The sequence below is a fragment of the Marmota monax genome, unplaced genomic scaffold (assembly GCF_021218885.2).
Source record: "Marmota monax isolate L192 unplaced genomic scaffold, Marmota_monax_Labrador192_F-V1.1 WCK01_AAM20220418_F8-fsc00021, whole genome shotgun sequence".
Taxonomy (NCBI): domain Eukaryota; kingdom Metazoa; phylum Chordata; class Mammalia; order Rodentia; family Sciuridae; genus Marmota; species Marmota monax.
The window spans coordinates 22,375,173-22,393,611 of NW_026695228.1; the positions used below are offsets into that span (position 1 = coordinate 22,375,173).

The 18,439-nt window shown below is 43.6% G+C and overlaps 1 protein-coding gene across 1 annotated transcript; it reads left to right on the top strand.

The window, feature by feature from the left end:
- The first annotated feature begins 278 nt into the window (after positions 1–278).
- Positions 279–11,812, top strand: LOC124088065 (zinc finger protein 20). The gene is made up of 4 exons (XM_046437416.2): positions 279–432; positions 8,664–8,790; positions 9,510–9,570; positions 10,319–11,812. The coding sequence occupies exons 1-4, from the start codon at positions 430–432 to the stop codon at positions 11,409–11,411; spliced, it is 1,284 nt and encodes a 427-aa protein (XP_046293372.1). The 5' UTR covers positions 279–429; the 3' UTR covers positions 11,412–11,812.
- Positions 11,813–18,439: the final 6,627 nt, after the last annotated feature.

Genomic DNA, 18,439 nt, shown 5'->3' on the forward strand with positions numbered 1-18,439 from the left:
AGTCCCTGACTTCCCCAAAGAGTGTATAAAACTGCTGCAAACCCTGGGCTCGGGCCTCTCAGGGTCACCAGTTGCTGTGTGTGCGGGGAGAACCGAGCTAGCTCGCAATAAACACCTCTTTGCTGCTTACATCCATCTTGGTCTCTGGTGGTCTTACTCCCCTTTTTCTTGGGGGTTGTTATTTTTCATACCCTCAGGCTGAGGAGGTGGGCCATGGGTCTCCAGCCAATCAGAGAGTGGAGGCTGGCCTCTGGGAGGCGTCCCACCCGGAGTGGGGCGTCGGGAGCGCGCCCCTGGCGCCGCCCAGTGCTCCTTTCCGGGTCTATGGCGCTCTAAGCTCCCTCTGCCCAGGGAGGTCCCAAGGGGTTCCGTCGCCCTGTTGCTCGGTGTGTCTCAGCGAGCTCACCTGGAGCTCCCAGAAGCCCGAAAATGGTGAGTGCCGCTGCCGGGGATCCCCAGAGGTGGGTGGGAGCGGCCGGGAAAGGGACCCAGCCTCCCGCGGCAGCTGCGGAGTCCCGCGGAGTCTGCTGCGGAAGCCACTCGCTCGTCAGGCAGCCGGACCGGCGTCCTGTCCCGTCGGTCCTCTGACCGGGGGACCCGCTCTGGGCAGTTGGGAGAGCGCATCCCCGCGCGGCCGGGGACTGCGCGGAGAGGGAGGCGCGAGCGCAGGCTCCCAGCTCGCAGAACCGAGTCCGTCCCTCCTTCCTCCGCGGACCGACCTGATTGCCTTGATTTTTCTCGGTGTTTGGGAAGCGGGTTTCGAATCCGTGAAGAATTCTCCCCCAAAACTAGGAAAACCGACCTCAGTGAGGCAGTTGCTGTGCGTGGCGAGGGTGGGAGTAGTGGCCCACGAGAAGGAACGACCCGATTTTAAGACGGAGTTGTACAGGCGGGTGGGTTCTTTGCCTTTGCAAATTCAAAGAATGAGATCCTGGGACTGGGGGTGGGGGTGGGGTAGTAAGATTTATTTAAAGCCAGGAAAGGGGCCCTTGGCGGGTACCAGTGTCTGTTCTCCTGGGGGGGTTTCTAGGTTTCTGTATTGGCTCTGCAGTGGTGATTGATGGGGGGGCGGGGTGTTTGTGCTAATCTGTGATGCTGGCGTGAGCCAGTCAAGCTCTTTGAGCTTTGGATTTAATAAGCCAATCAGATTGCATAATTTCAGTCCCTTTTTCATATAATTAAGAGGACAGGTCTCACCCAGTGGTCTATTGGAGGGAGGAAGCACGTCCGGGTCTGCCTGTGGGCAGTAGTTGCCAGGGGTAAGGGCAGGGTGAAAGGAAAATGACCACAACACTTGGAGCAAACAAGAGATCTTTATTGCAGCACTGCAACAAAGGAGAAAAGAAAGAGAGAGCAAGAGCAAGAGAGACAGCAAGAGAGAGAGGGGCCCTGCAGGAGGGAGTGTTTATAGCCCAAATCTAATGGGGCCTCTGGGTCTGCAAGCTGCAGGGGGTTAAATGTTCAGCCTTGGGGGGGGGGGTTGAGTGTTCAGCCTTGACACAAACAGGTGATAAAGGACAAGACAGAGGGGGGTTTGAGTGTGTGGGCTATCCTGCAGCTAACATTTGTTCAGCCTGCCCTGCAGATAACATAGTTCAGCCTGTCCTGCACCTAACATTCCTCCCTTTTTGTTTTTCTAGGTGACATGGGGGCAGCGTAAAATCCTCTGGCTATTTCCTGCTTAATGGTGGGACCTAGGAGGGAAATTGGAGGAATGTTCCGGGGACAGGTCTGGGAATACCAAGGCAGCTAGAAATAACACCCAGTGGCTATAGACAGTTATTTTGGCAGGGACAAAGTCCATAAAGGTTTCTTGAAGCCATAAGTCATCGATGGCATCAAACCAGTCCTGGATGGAGGAGATTCTTGGTATCAGCCACTGGTCCTGTAGTAGGGACTCTAGGAAGTATTGGAGGTGGCTTGATTGAATCCAGTAATGTTAAGGGTGACAGCCTGCTTGCAGCCAGTGGAAGGGCAATTGCCTTGACCCATACATTGAGAGTGGGTGGTGTCATCCTGGTGCCAAGTCACTTGGATGTTAAAGCACCATCTGTGGTTGGGATAGAAACTTGAGAGAGATTAATGATTAGTAAAAGAAGAAGAGAGTTGGCAAAAAATTTTGAGTTTGGTAGGTATGGTGGAAGTCCAGGACTGGACATTTGGAACAGGTGCCTTTTTAAGGTGGAAGACATGGTACCAGAGGGAGTGGCCCAAAAGCTTGGTCACCATTGGGGTAGTAACTCTGACTCTATGGGGTCCTGTCCATCGTTCTTGAAGTAAGACTGAGTCACCTCGTTGAAGAGGGTCCAATTCGGTTGGTGGTTGTGCGGGGATTGAGGCAATGAATGGAACAGGAAGGCACTGGTCTGCATGTTCCCTTAGGAATTTGCATAGAAGTGTGAGATAGGGCAGGTAGGACACAAGGGGAGGAGGAGTGATTGGAATGCTTTGGTTGGTTAAGAAAGGGCACCCAGAGAGTAGCTCAAAGGGGCTAAGGCCTGAGGGAGTTCTTGGGGCTACCTGAATTCAGGTGAGGGCCAATGGCAGGAGATTGGGCCAGAAGAGCCTGAGTTCAATAGCAAGTTTAGTGAGATGATCCTTGAGAATGCCGTTAGGCCTCTCAACCTTACCCAGGGATTGGGGTTGGTAGGAGATGTGGAGCCTCCAAGTGATGTTGAGGCCTTTGGAGACTAGTGGAACAACCTGAGAATGAAGGCCAGACTGTTGTCTGACTGGATGGAGGCAGGAAGTTCGAACCTGGGAATGATCTGCTGGATGAGGATGGAGGTGACAGTGTTAGCAATCTCCCTGGATGTAGGGGAGGCTTCTATCCAACCTGAAAAAGTATCAACCAAAGTAAGTAGGTAGTGAAGCTTTTTGTGCCTAGGCACATGAGTGAAGTTGATCTACCAGTCTTTGCCTGGGTGGTGGCTCCTCATCTGAGGTGTGGGGAGTTTAGGTTTGATGCTTCCTTGTGGAGATACTGTAGAGCAGACAGAATAAGCAGAGTGGACCTGCTGGAGAGTAGTTCTCATTCCTAGGAAGTGAAAGAGGGGTTGTGAAAACTGGAAAAAGGGGTTAGAGAGGGTTTTAGATGGGCACAGAGTCTCTGGAGCCAGAGGAGTTGGTCAAGAGTCGTAGGTCTCTGTCTTGGGCATCAGGGGCTGGTAGTGATTGACTGACTGGTGAATTTGTGTATCTGATCTTGAAGGAACTTCTGTAGGCAATTTAATAGTCATGGTCCTATTAGGAGAAACATAAAGAGGACTAATAGGGGTCCTGTGAGGGGGAGGAGCCAAGGCCATACTTGACTGAACATTCCCCATGGAGCCTGTTGGCCTAGTTGCTGTCTCCTCTTTTCTAGCTGTCCTTGTCCTTCATTACTCCTAGGAATGACTGTGTTTTTGGCTTAACTGTTTTTGGTAGGTGTTTAAGATCAAGCTGGTAAAAATTGACTTTGTTTCTATCTATCGTTAAGAGTCAGCCGTAGGGGAACTTGAGAGCAGCTTCCTAGTTCTGCTAGTGTCATTTGCGCTAGGATGGGTTCAGGTCTTGCTTGACCATGTGGCTTCCCTTGGAATCATCAGGGATGTCTCCTGTCTCCAATGACCCTCCTATTCACAGCAAATGCAGTGATTGGCTTTTCATTCTCCAGTGGTCTCATTAATCTCCCTGATCAGGAGGTTATGTGGCCCAGAGTTGCAAAGCTCTTTAGAGAAGTTCCCTGTTCCCTGGATTTCAGAATGATTCAGAGGGCAAGAGCCAAATATTGGTTTTCTTGGCCATTTTAACTTAACTTGTTAAGTCTTAATCTTAAACATCCAGCAAAGTCAGTTTCAGTTTAAATTAAGAGTAATGGGCTTTAGCTGAAGTCTGGCCTACTTTGGAGTCATTCTGACATGTAATAAGATGGGAGGCAGACCCTTATCTCTGGTAAGGCGGGGCTCTTTATAAATCTTAGGTAAAGTGTTCTAGTATTGAACTGATCTTTGTTTTTTAAATATCGTTTTATAAAGTTTACATATATTGTTGCTTGATGTCACATGAATACTCGCTAACACAATATGATTACATTTAAATTGTACCCCAGTTTATAGAACTTTATATTAATCTTATTGATGACAGGTCCAGTTATAGAACATTAAATGATATAAATAAATCTCCAATATGTTATTTTTATAAGCCTAAAATTACCATGCAACCTTTTGGAGAACATCAGCTTGATATAATTTTTTTTAAAGTTTCTATCTTAATGACTTATATACCTGGAAAATATGAACACATTTAATATACAAAGAAGAGTGATAGTACCACAATTCCTATTGATGTTTTATATTAATCAAGTTTAGCTCTTAAAGAAATAACATATTACAATATTGTAAAATAACAGTTGTTGTTTAACCATAGTTGTATAATGCTTAATTCCTTCAAGATTACTTGCTCAAAAAACTTACATATATAATCAACTTACACAGACCTTCTTTATCACTTGCTTAAACCCTCTTATTTACTTAATCACATAGACTCTCTTATCCAGAAACACATTTTCCTTCTCTTAAATCCATACCTAGAACCTTCTAATTTCTCTTTCCCATCTGTTAACTCCTTCTTTATTCACATTTTGAAACAATACTTGTAAATTTCTGAATTTAGGCAAATTATTCCATTTTAATGAGATATTTTGTTATTTGCAGTACACAATTAATCACATCTGTTTACCATTTCATGAAAACATAAACAATGTTTAAGTGTATAGAATTATACTGTTGAAGGGGTACACAAGGTAAGGCACCTAAGATAGCACCAAAGATAGGGAAACAGTCTTATTTTGTTGCAGCCAGATTCGGAGGGCATGGCTTATGTTGTAATCAATTAATCCATTGAACCCCAAGTTTAGGTAGTTTCAGAATTTTGCACCCAGCATGTGAGGGGAGGGGCTCAGAAGTTCACAATCTGCCAGAAGAAGTTCACAAAAAAGCAGTTTTTTTTTTTTTCCCCTCTGTTCTGGGCAAGTTAACCCTTCAAAGACACCTGGGAGGGGGAGAGCTTTTGCTTCCCTTTCTCTCCTCCCCCTGCCAGCTGTTCCCATGGAGCCCAGTTGGTAACTTCCTTATCTTAGAAATGTAGCCATCTCTGTGAAGCTCAGCTCAAGGCCAGAGGCCTTGTTTACATATTTTGTGAAAAACTAGTAAGGGGGTGTCTAGCTTTTGGAGTGCTGATTTTTCCCAGCCAGTGTCCAAGTAAAACAGGGCAACACGAAAAGAGGAAGTTTATCTACATTAAACTTTTTTGTAGGGACTCTTTTGCTGACAGTCCTAAAATCAGCCATGGTGAAGATTCTGGAGAAGGTCAGTTAAGACTTTTCTGTGGGCCGGGTAGGGAGGGGGAAGACGGGAAGGTGGGGCTGAGAGCAGCTCCTGTGGATCTGACAATGAAGAAGGAGATATGAAAGAATAATGGGAAAGGGGTTTGGGATTTTCCTAGAAAGGAAAACTTGAGCAGTAGAACAGGTAGAGCAGAGGGAAAGATGGGAGTGAGTATCCCAAAAAGCCTGTAAGGGACAATTGTTAGTAACCTGTTTTCAGTGATAACAAAGCAACTTTAAAGGCCATTTTCACCAGATCTTGGATAGGGGTCTGAGGGCTCTCCTCAGCTCATTTGAGCTTTGGGTTAGCTGGTAAGAGGACCTGGTGGGACCTGGTGTGGGTACTGACAGGAGAAGAGAGGAGTGAGTGGGTGAAGGGATTCCTTCAGTACCTGCTACCTGAGCAAGGGGGTTTGATCTAGTAATTGGAGGGGAGAGATCAGGTTGTTCAGGTGGGGGTGACGGCGGAGGGGCTGGGGCAGAAGATTGAGGGTGAGGACCTTCTTTGAGCCGGGTGATAGAGTGGAGGTTCCTCAGCAAGGTCAAAAGAAGTGGATGAGTCCGGAGGAGGAGAAAGTTGGGGATCGGTGGTTAGGGGAGTTGGTTTGCAAGCTAGAAAAATTTGCAGAGGTCTGCAAGAGGTGCAGAGAGCACAAGCAAGAAGAAAGCTTTGATATAGCAGCTTTTTACCCATTTTTTCGAGTGCTCACAGTAATTGTAGAGATCCCTTAGAATGGAGGGATCCAGGAACCCATCTGCTTTGGTTGTCTAAGGGATAAGTGGGCCAGGCCTGGGTGCTATATTTGATCAATTTTTTGGGTTTGATGTCTGGTGTCAAGGAGAGGGTTTTGAGGTTATCCAAGAGGCATTGTAGGGGAGAGTCGACCGGCAGAGAGGACACATTACCCATGTCGCAAAGGTAGTATAAGGAGGAGGGAAGAGGACGCAAACATAGTATAGGGGAGAGGGAAAGAGATGCAAAGGTAGTATAAGAGAGAAGGAGGAAACTGATTTATTGGCAAAAGGGGCATCCCCGCTAGAGCCAAAAATCAGGAGTGCCTTAGTGGCAGGTTCGAGCTGCAGAGATTGGTCGTCAAATATACCTACAATTTAGAAGGGGATGTTTTATATATGTGTACATCATGGAATGGGTAAAGAGAACTAATTACTAGATGCATTACTTTACATACGTGTGTGTGTGTGTGTGTGTGTGTGGTGTGTGTGTGAGAGTGTATGTGATAATAACACTTAAAATTGAACCCCATGGGCTGGGGTTGTGGTTCAGCGGTAGAGCGCTTGTCTAGCATGTGTGAGGCCCTGGGTTTGATCCACAGCACCACATAAAGATAAATAAATAAAGATATTGTGTCCAACTTAAAAAAAAAAAATTGAACCCAGAGTTACTTTGCAGAGCAGAATGCATTGTTATTAACAGTGGTCACCATGTTGGACAAGGATCTCTTGAGTTCATGCCTCCTATACATCTGAAATTTGGAATCCTTTTATTGACATCTCCCCTCCCTTCTCTCCTTTTCCCGTATCTTTATTTGCAGAATGTTTTTTCTTATAGATAAAAGAACTTTGGTCTTCTTAAAAAAATCAATCTCCCTCCCTCCCTCCCTCCCTCCCTCCCTCCCTCCTTCCTTCCTTCCTTCCTTCCTTCCTTCCTTCCTTCCTTCCTTCTTACCTTTCTTTCTTTCTTTCTTTCTTTCTTTCCATCAGGGATTGTAATCAGGGAAATCAACCACTGAGCCGCACCCTCAGCCCTATTTTATATTTTATTTAGAAACAGGGTCTCACTGAGTTGTTTAGTGCCTCGCTTTTGCGGAGGCTGGCTTTGAACTCATGATCTTCCTATCTTAGCCTCCCAGTCACTGGGATTACAGGTGTGTGCCACCACCTGTACTTTACTCTGTCTTTGAATAGGTGTATTTACATAATTCCCATTTAAATTGAATCATTGACATAATCAAATTGTCATATTGACAACTTTAATATTTTTGTTGTCCTTTTTTTAAAAAGCTTTTCTTTCTCTGTCTTCTCATTTTTTTGATGGGGGGTACTAGAGATTGAACTCAGAGGCACTCAACCAGTGAGCCACATCCCCAGCCCTGTTTGTATTTTATTTAGAGACAGGGTCTCACTGAGTTGCTTAGCGCCTTGCCATTGCTGAGGCTGGCTTTGAACCTATGATCCCTCCTGTCTCAGCCTCCCGAATCGCTGGGATTATAGGTGTGTGCCACCATGCCCAGCTCTGCCCTCTCATTTCAATTGAGTTTTTTATATGACTCTATTTTTTAAAGAAATATTTTTAGTTGTAGATGGACATAATACCTTTATTTTATTTATTTTAATGTAGTGCTGAGGTTCGAAACCAGTGCCTCGCATGTGCTAGGTAAGTGCTCTACCACTAGCTATAACCCCAGCCCCCTATATGATCCATTTTCTTTGTTGTATTAGCATATTATTATATGTCATCTAAAATTTTCAAGGAGTTTCCCTAGAATTTGAAATATGCCTTTACAATTAATCTAAATCCACCTTCAAATAACACTCCACTGTTTCATGACACATGAGTATGGTCCCAATTCCTCCTTCCTGTCCCATATAATCAATTACTGCCATTCACCTGATATCTCAGTACCTATAACCACCCAGTACACTGTCAATATTATCATTCTGCACAAGTATCCATCTATTATAATGATCAGATAAGAATAAGGAAAGTAGATATTTTGTGGTACCCCATTTTTCTTTTTTCTAACATTCTTTTCTTTAGGTGATCCCAGTTCATAACTTGTACCATTTTCCTTTTCAGTGAAGAATTTTAAACAATTCCTGCAAGACACAATTAATTTCATACTTATTTTTCTCTTTCTCAGCTGCATAATTTCCACTGACTTGTCTTCATCTTAGCCGATTCATTTTTCTGCTTACATAAATCTGCTTTTGGACACCGCTGCGGTCTGTGTATGATTTTGAGTGTGTCCCAAGGGTTCGTTTGTTGGGAACCTGGGCTCCAGTGAGGAGATACTAGGGGTGATTCAAGCTGCATGTTATGCATATACTCACTGACCAGAGGCCTATTCTTCCTATTTGGGTGAGACTGTACTGCATAGTTCAGTCTTAGTCGCGTTGGGGGAGAATGCATGCACAGACACAGAGGAAGAGTCTGGTTAAGAAGTCAGAGAATGGGTGAGTGGAGTCTGATGCAGCCTGTAACTGTCTTATGAACTGAGCACGGATCACCACTCTGTGAGCCTTGTCCTTCCTTTTGGAAACATGTGGGATGTTTCAGGACCCACTGACCTTTGAGGATGTGGCTGTGAACTTCACCCAGGAGGAGTGGGCTTTGCTGAAGTCTTCCCAGAAGAAACTCTACAGAGATGTGATGCAGGAAACCCTCAAGAACTGGTCCTTTGTAGGTAAAAATTCTTTTAATTTGAAGATGAGTGTCTTGATCATGGATGCTGTCCAGTGATTTAAAATATGGTAAGAGGGGCTGGGGATGTGGCTCAAGCGGTAGCGCGCTTGCCTGGCATGTGTGCGGCCCGGGTTCGATCCTCAGCACCACATACAAACAAAGATGTTGTGCCCGCCGAAAACTAAAAAATAAATATTAATATAAAAAAAATAAAAAATAAAATAAAATATGGTAAGAGTAGATGAACTCTAGATAGGGCAAAGGGAAGGGGGGGGGAGGAAAGGTGGTGGAATGAGATGGACATCATTACCCTAAGTACATGTATGAAGACATGAATGCTGTGACTCTACTTTGTGTACAACCAGAGATATGAAAAATTGTGGTCTATATGTGTAATATGAATTGTAGTGCATTCTGCTGTCACATATAACAAATTAAAAAAAAAAAAAAGATGAGGCTGGGGTTGTGGCTCAGTGGTAGAGCACTCGCCTAGTATGGATGATGCAATGGGTTTGATCCTCAGCACCACATATAAATAAATAAATAAAGATATTGTGTCCACCTACAACTGAAAAAAAAATGAAAATAAAATAAAATATGGTAAGATTACATTGTGGTGAATCAGTCAAGCATGGCTGGGGTATACCATGAGCACAATAATAACAATCAATTTATAATCTTGCAATCACCCATAATTACTTGTCTGGATGTATGTTTTAGGGAAAACATGGGAACATCAGAACATGGAAGATCAGTACAAAAATCCAAAGAGAAATCTAAGGTAATATATACCTGATAGCAGGGTCTCTGAAGAGGATCTTAGATTGTCAGAAAATCTTAAAAAACAAGTGAAGGGGCTTGGGATGTGACTCAAGTGGTAGCGTGCTCGTCTGGCATGCGTGAGGCACTGAGTTGGATCCTCAGCACCACATAAAAATAAATTAAAGACATTGTGTCCATCTAAAACTAAAAAATAAATATTAAAAAAAAAATAAGTGAAGGAAAAAATTAAGAGCCTAATTTCAAGTTTACTTAGAAATTTTCCTCTAAAAATATATATTCACATGTAATATACATTCTTACGGTTTGCAAAATAAGTCACCTTGGAACAGTATTAGAATGCTTCATACAAATATTGCTGTTTTGGGGCTGGGGATGTGGCTCAAGCGGTAGCGAGTTCGCCTGGCATGTGTGCAGCCCGGTTTCGATCCTCAGCACCACATACAAACAAAGATGTTGTGTCCGCCGAAACTAAAAAATAAATATTAAAAAAAATTCTCTCTCTCTCTCTCTCTCTCTCTCTCTCTCTGTCTCTCACTCTTTCTTTTAAAAAAAAAACAAATATTGCTGTTTTGATAATAATTCTGATCTAGCTGTGTTACAGAGCATTGAGTTCAAGTTTGAAAAATTTGAGCTGGATATAAAGCCTATACTTTCCTTTTAAATTTTACAGTATACATTGAATATGTTAATAGATGTAAAACTGTGTATAAGCAAACCCTTAATGATGTGATTCTCATATTTTATAGAAGTCAAGTGGCAGAGAGACTCCGTGAGCATAAAGAAGGAAAAACCTTCAGCCAGATTCCAGATCATATTGTGGCCAAGAAAACTCCTAGACCCAAAGCAAGTGGAAGCCACGTGGCTGGAGGAGTGGCCATTGGTCATTCATCATTTAAGAGGTCTAGACGCAGACCGTTTGAGTATCAGGAATACAGAGACAAACCCTATGAATGCCAAGGGTGTGATAAGGCCTTTAGGCTGCCCAGTTACCTTCGAAAACATGAAAGGATACACACTAGAGAGAAACCCTACCAACATGAGCAGTGTGGGAGAAAGTTCACTCATCCCCATCACGCTGAAAGACACACAGGTGGCAAAGGATTTCCTTATCCCAGTTTCCTTCGAAATCATAAAGCAAGTCACATGAGAGAGGAAACACATGAACGCCAGCAGTGTGGGAAAAACTTACTGAATTCCAGTTCCCTTCACATACATAAAAGGATTCGCAGTGGACAGAAGCCCTATAAATGTAAGCTATGTGATAAGACCTTCCGACATCCCAGTCACCTTCGAATACACGAACGAACTCACACTGGAGAGAAACCCTATGAATGTAAGAAGTGTGGCAGAACGTTCACTTATTCCCACTCAGTTCGAAGGCACATGGCAACTCACAGCGGAGAGTGGAATTACAAATGCAAGGTGTGCGATCAAGGTTTTTTTTATCCTAGTTCTCTTCGAATCCATGAACTCACTCACAATGGAGAGCAACCTTATGAATGTAAAGAGTGTGGTAAGACCTTTAAATACGCTGCTTCCTTTCGAAACCATGAAACCACTCACACAGGGAAGAAGCCGTATAAATGTAAGCAGTGTGGGAAAGGCTTCAGTTGTCTTACTTACTTTCGAAGTCACATGAGAACACACGGCGAGCAGAAGAAGCCTTATGACTGTCAGGAATGTGGGAAAACATTTGTCTGTTTCGACAGCTTTCGAAAACACATGCTCTTACACAGAACAGTGGAGATGGATGGACTTAACAAATGTAAGCAATGTGGGCTAGCCTTCAGGCGTTCCAGCTCCTTGTATAAACATGAAAGGACTCACAGTGGAGAATAGCCTTATGAGTGTGACATGCTTATGTATTCAGTCATTTCGGTTAGAAGTACATGAAAAAAAATCAATATGGTACTACCCAAGCATTAAAGACTTTTACTGGGACAAATTCTGTATATAGAATGTGGGACATTTTTTTCACACAACCCTACTGGCCCATGTGAGAAGACCAGAGAAAGAAAGCCTACAATATTATCAGCCTGGGAAAGCTTCTCTCTCATTCTCCAAGTTGAACTTGAAGTGATGGAAGAACACATTTAAACAATTTAAACAAATGTGGAAAAATTATCCATTGGCCTGCAACTTACAACATGTAAAAAATGCACACCTCATCCAAACCCTGTAAATGTGAGAAATATTTGAAAATTTTTTCAGTGTTAATAAACACTGTCTAGTGAAAACTCCCCATGTGAAATAATTCTATAAGTCTAAGAAATATGAAATGCCTGATGCAAATTATTATACATGTAATGCTCTCCAGAAACCACAGTTGGAAAGAAACTTAACAGGGGCTTGGGTTGTGGCTCAGTGGTAGGGTGATCACATAGCACGTTCGATGTCCTGGGTTCGGTCCTCAGCACCATATTAAAATAAAGGTATTGTATCCAACTACAACAAAAATAAATAAATATTTTTAAAAAAAGAAATTCATTTTTTTTTTAAAAAAGAAACTTAACAAAAATTACGTTGTCTTTCTCAGTGGCTAATTCTTTTTTTTTAATCTTTTTAGTTGTCAATGGACCTTTATTTTACTTATTTACATGTGGTGCTAAGAATCGAACCCAGTTCCTCCTGCATGCTAGGCCAGCACTCTACCACTAAGCTACTGTTGTAGGGACAGATGAGGCAAGGCACCGAAGATAGCAGGAAACAGTTTTATTTGGCTGCAGCCAGGTTCAGAGGGCACAGCTTTTGCTGTAATCAATCCCTTGAACCCCGAGTTCAGGGAGTTTCAGAGTTTTATACCCAGTATGTAAGGGGAGGGGCTCAGAAGTTCACAGAAAAGCAGCTTTTTCTTTCACTGTTCTGGGCAAGTTAACTCTTCAAGGACCACACCTGAGAAGGGGAGAGCCTCTTTTCCCCTTTCTTCCCTCCCCCTGCCAGCTGTTACCATGGAGCCCATTTGTAACTTATCTTAAAAATGTAGACATCTCGGGGCTGGGGATGTGGCTCAAGTGGTAGCGTGCTTGCCTGGCATGCGTGCGGTCCAGGTTCGATCCTCAGCACCACATACAAACAAAGATGTTGTGTCCACCGAAAAACTAATAAATAAATATTAAAAAAAAAAAATGTAGACATCTCTGTGAAGCCCAGCTCAAGGCCAGAGGCCTTGTTTGCACATTTCTACAAAGTACTATACTGGATATGTTTGTGAAAAACTAGTAAGGGGGGTGTCCAGCACCTGGAGTGCTGGTATCTTCCCTGCCAGCGGCCAAGTAAACAGGGCGACAGGAAAATAGGAAGTTTATCTCCATTGGACTGTTTCACAGAGACTCTTTTGCTGACAGTCCTAAAATCAGCCATGGTGAAGAGCGCTTTTCTGTGGAGAAAGGGGGTGCCACTTCACTACAACCCCAGCCCTTGAAGTGGATCTCTGTGTTATGGAAAGTGTTAATAGAATGGCAAAACTGTTGCCAGGGTGGCTCTTTCTACCTGTTTTATGTGCATGTCAGTACTTTGTCATGTCACTCATGCTGAGTCATGCTTGTGTTGTGGGATGGGATACAATAATGGCTTAAAAAATTAAACATTTTTTTAAAATAAAAAATTAAAATTAGGGCTGGGATTGTGGCTCAGCAGTAAAGCACTCGCCTAGCATGTGTGAGGCCCCGGGTTCGATCCTCAGCACCACATAAAAATAAATAAATAAAATAAAGGCATTGTGTCCAACTACAACTTAAAATAAAAATTAAAATTAAACATACCCATTTTTCAGACTCATGATAGTAAACATATTTCTGGTTCTTCTTAGCCATTTTTAAGATTCCACTGGATTCTGACACTAATTGACTCCACAGGTTTAACGGCTGAGTCCCCCAAGACAACCCTTATGTCAGATGCAAGTGAAAAATTGGGGATTCAAAAGTACCCACATTTGTGCCAAGATTGGCTATGGCGTCAAGTTCCCACACTCTCCCCGTTCCTTCATGATTGCTAATTTGCTAAAAGGACTCACAGGGTTCATGAAAGTTCTTAGTATTACTAATGTAAGGGTCCCGCGAAACGTCGGAGAAAGAGACCACCAAGTGACCACTCATGCAATTGGCAGAAGGGGATTTATTGAACCAGCATGCTGGGGCTCCGTGCCCACTCAAGAAAGGAAAGCAGCCCAGAGCCCCAAGCAGGGGCTGAGCACTGCTTAAGTACACTTTTTGGGGAGGGCGGAGGGCTTTGTATACATCAGAACAAATCATCATGAGGCGCGTAAAATTGAACAACAACTCCTAAACATGATTAGTTCATTCATTGGCTGGAACAGGTCAGGCTGGAGTGATAGGTCATTTCTAAACGGGGTACACATTTAAACTGATTGGTTTTAGGGCCTAAAGGACTACAGTGACCAGTTACACAGAGTCCTGAATTATTAAACAACCAAACAGCCAGGGGAAATGTTTACTGGGCGGTTCTAAGCATTGTCTTAACAGCTACAGAAATTTCAGGTTTTGCAGATAACATAGAAACCTAACAATACCTCCTTTACATTTTAACTCAGACCTTGCAGCTTAGAAACTTTTACAACACCCGGTCTTTTACCCTTTAACTTTTACGCTTTAACTTCAATTTCTTTTACCCTTACACTAGTTTATGATAAAGGATACAACCCAGGAAGAGCCAGATAGAAGAGATGTAGGGCAAGCTATGGGGTTAGGGAATTAGGAACCTTCCAGGTCCCACCTGGAGGTCCCAAACTTCCAGCACCTCTGTGTGTCCACCAACCCAGAAGTTCACACACCACATTTAGGGGCTCTCGTGTAGGTTTCTGGTATTTTTACATGATGGATTAGTTCATTAGCCCTTGCGGATTCACTCATGACTCATCTCTTTTTCCTTCCTGAGGTCTCACGGGTGTGGTTCAATATTTCAACGCTCCCATCAATTATAAATCAGAATAATTAAAAATTTGTCTACCCTTTAAGCATGCCTTGGTCTTTCTGGTGCCCTGACCATTCGCCATCCTGAAGCTACTTAGGGGTCCCCAAATATCTCACTAGAATTTAGAAGACAATTTATCATTCCAGAGATATTAAAGTAACAGAAGCTCTTGGGTTACAATCTCTGGGCTAATCCATGACTCGTAACATCTGATGTGTGACTTCGATGAGCAGGTGATATAACAGGTTACAGAGAAGAGCAGTGAAGAAGATGTCCTTGGTACTCATCCAAAATATCACCACTTATCCCCTTAGACATTTCAAAAAGATAATTCAACTCAGAGGATGTGTCTGAGGGATAGTCAACCTGGGGCCATTTTGTCACAAAGTCCCTGGTGATGACCATCAGCTTGGAATGTTAGGGACTGCAGAAGCAGTGGAAAAAAGAGTTCACATTTGATCACTTATGTGAACTGGTATAGAAAGTAACTAATTTGCTGAAATATTTGCATTCTCGATGCAATGATTATTTGCAAATTTTTATTTATTTTTTTTAAATATTTTTTTAGTTTTCGGTGGACACAACATGTTTTATTTTTATGTGGTGCTAAGGATCGAACCCAGGGCCCCGCGCATGCCAGGCCAGTGCTCTTCCCACTTGAGCCACATCCCAGCCCCATTTGCAAATTTTTAAAGCCACATGAAATATCCTCAAGTTTCTCTATTCACAAGTAAACAGAGAGGTACAGCAGGTAATTTTTTATTGTTGTTTTCAATTGAAATATTTGGATTCAGCATCTTTGTCTCACTTAATGCAGCATCTTTATCTCCTTTAACTCATCGATGTTAGTGTGAAGCAGGTGAATGAATAGTGGGGCAGGGAAACAAAGGGAGGAGGGCCCCCCCATGGCCCCCTCCTTCCCAGTCCAAGCTGAGGACCGTCTTGAGCCTCCTAAGGGAGGGGAATGAAGTTCCCCTTGGTGCTTCCTGGGCAGCTGCCCTCCACAGGTGGCTGATAAGCTGCTCACAACACTTGCAGAAGGAGTGTTGCCCGCGAGAAGCTGCAGAGCCTCATGCAGATGTAATTGGGGTATTCTAGTCTTTTTGGAGTGGTTACTGGTTGTCCCGCCTTTCCTGAACAGTGACTTTGTTTTGGCATGCCTAGAGATGCTGATTATATGATGAAAGTCTCCTGGACAAAGGGTTCACACATTTCACAATTTATTTGGGCAAGAACCTTAAAGTAAATCCATGTGGTAGTGTCCCTCTGGTGAATAGTAAGGCACTGAGAGAGTTTCCATACTGAGGAGGGACTCCAGGGAATGGCGAATTTCCAGAGTTAAATCCTTAGGTGTCCCTTCTGATAGGGAGAACTTGATGTGGGCAATGCCGTTTTTGGAATATATCCTCCATCTTGGAACAATAGTCATCTCACAGGTACTCTGACCCACAACCATGGTCAGCCTGACCTAAATAAACCCCAGACAGTGGAATTGTTATTGGGTACTAAAATGTTGAGAAATACCTTGTTTGATATGCAAACAGTGACATCACAAATAATGATGTGACAATCACAAGAACCCTTTCCTGACAACTCCCTAGCAACGGCTATGAGTCAGAAGGCAGGCTTCAGTCTCATTGGGACCCCTCCACACACAGTTTTTGATATTGGTGGTTGCTGGTGAGTGCTGCTCCCTCACATGTTGAAGTTTAACATTAGAGAAGAAAATATATAAAGCAGGGTTTATTTAGAAAGGGGTAAGTAACATGGACTTTTCCCAGGAGGGAGAAGGGGGCCATAGCTGGTATCTGGTATTCCAACAAGTGAGGGGTGTTTTGCCTTTTTATTGTCCTAGGCTTCCTCTATTCTCTCTTCCCCTTATTTTTCTCCTTCCTGTATACCTCAGGAGATGCTCAGTGGGATGGCTGAAAGGTGAGAAGCCGGAGGACAGGGGGAGGGCTGAGGGCAGGATGGAGCAGCATGGAACACATTAATTAACAACTTTCTCCCTGTAGGGAGAGGCAATTCCTGGAACAGGTTACCTTAGCAACAGGTTGGAGCTGGGGCAGGTTATCTTGATAGGGTGGAGGAAGAACTCTGAAGGCATTTCGATCCCTTAAGGGCAAGTCTCCAACTTCTCAGACTCAAATTGTCCTCCTTGATCTGACCTGACTCGATTTACCTATCTATACCTGCTGCCTGTCTAATTCTGGCTTCAGTTTTGTCCCAAATAAACCTGTTACTGTTGAGCCCCCCTCTCATGTCAGAACCCGCTGACAATCTGTAGTTCCTGTTACAGCAGAGATGCTGAAAGACATACACACAAACACACACACACACAGTGGAAATGAGCACCTCTTTATTTTTTCCCTTCTTTTATACAGCAAAAAAGAAACACATCCTCTCGGCAGCTTAATCTTTTCAAGCATGGAGAAAAATTCTCAGAATAACTTTGTTCATGGTCACAGTGCTCGTACTTCTTATTATCTGACTTGTAGTTAGTTATTTCCTGGCAAGCACACACACACACACATATATATATCTCATTATAGATTTTACACTTGGCAGAACATTGTTTTCTCTTATCTTCTTAAGATAGCAACAAGGACACAGTTCAAAGAATTCATAGTTCTCACAGAACCCCTTTGTTTTGCTAAGCACAGCAAAACTTAACACTTTGTGTGCCTGAGCACACATCCTCGCTCCCCGATTTGCTTCCTGGTTCTTCCCCTACACTTTCCTCTTCACCAGGGAGCCATCCAGCAGGAAGCCTAGCCTGCCCCAGGCACCTCTCCTTTCTGCGTTCCTGCTGTGTCTCCAGGGGACACTTGGGTCTGGAATTCCTGATTGTGATTGTAAGATCAGGCCAGGCAGGCAGCAACCAAAGGAGGCAGATTTTAAAAGGCCCCCGATGGAGGTTTTGTTGAGATATCACTCCTGCTTACAGCAGGAAGGGAAGGGCTTGGGACAGGAAAAGGTGTTTTTGGAGTCCCTTGTCCTGCTGGAGTTGGTGGGGGGAGCTTGGCTGAACTCCAGGATTGGCCAGGGGGTCCTGATGATTGACAGGCCTTAGTCAGGAGATCCCGCTGATTGATAGGCCTTTCTGTTGGCGCCTGATTGATGTTTCTTTTCCACTGGGGCTGCCACCGACCTAACAGTGATCTGAAAGGAAACTGGACTCAGGACTGATCCCTTGGACACACCAAGGCCAAGCAGAAGCAAGTTTATTGTCAGGAATCTGATGGGCTGCCTCTGCGAAGAGAGAAAGCAGCAGATTTCCTTGGAGTCAACTTTAAGTCAGAATCTAGGGGGCTGGGGATGTGGCTCAAGCGGTAGCGCGCTCGCCTGTCATGCGTGCGGCCCGGGTTCGATCCTCAGCACCACATACAAACAAAGATGTTGTGTCCACCGAGAACTAAAAAAATAAATAAATATTTAAAAAAAAAGTATTAAAAAAAGAATCTAGGTTATGCATGGGGCGTTTAGCCTTTGCGATTGCAGGTGGAGAGTAAGCTTCAAAACCTCAAGAACTGTTGTGGTGTAAAGTAATCAATAAAATCAGTAAGAGTGTAAGTTAGAGGTTATAGATTAGTAAAAAAAATATGGATCACAGATATAAGATCTTGATAAGTGAGGTGAGATTAGACAGTTATAAAGCAACAACTGTCACAGAGGGGCTAAGACTCCATTCTGCTGCCTTCTATAGAAACTGTTACAAGAGCTGTTTCTGAGAAACTGAAATGAAAGCTGTTTTGCTGTACTTTGTACCCCACAGAATGCAATCAACTCAGGATATAGTGGTGGTCCTGGTGAGCTACACCGTGGGTTTGAGTACATTTATGGGTCTACACTGACTTTAAAATAGATTATCACCCGCGCTCAGCTAAAACTCAGGATCCAGTTGTCTAACACTTGTTGGGACTGGAGATGCGATTAAG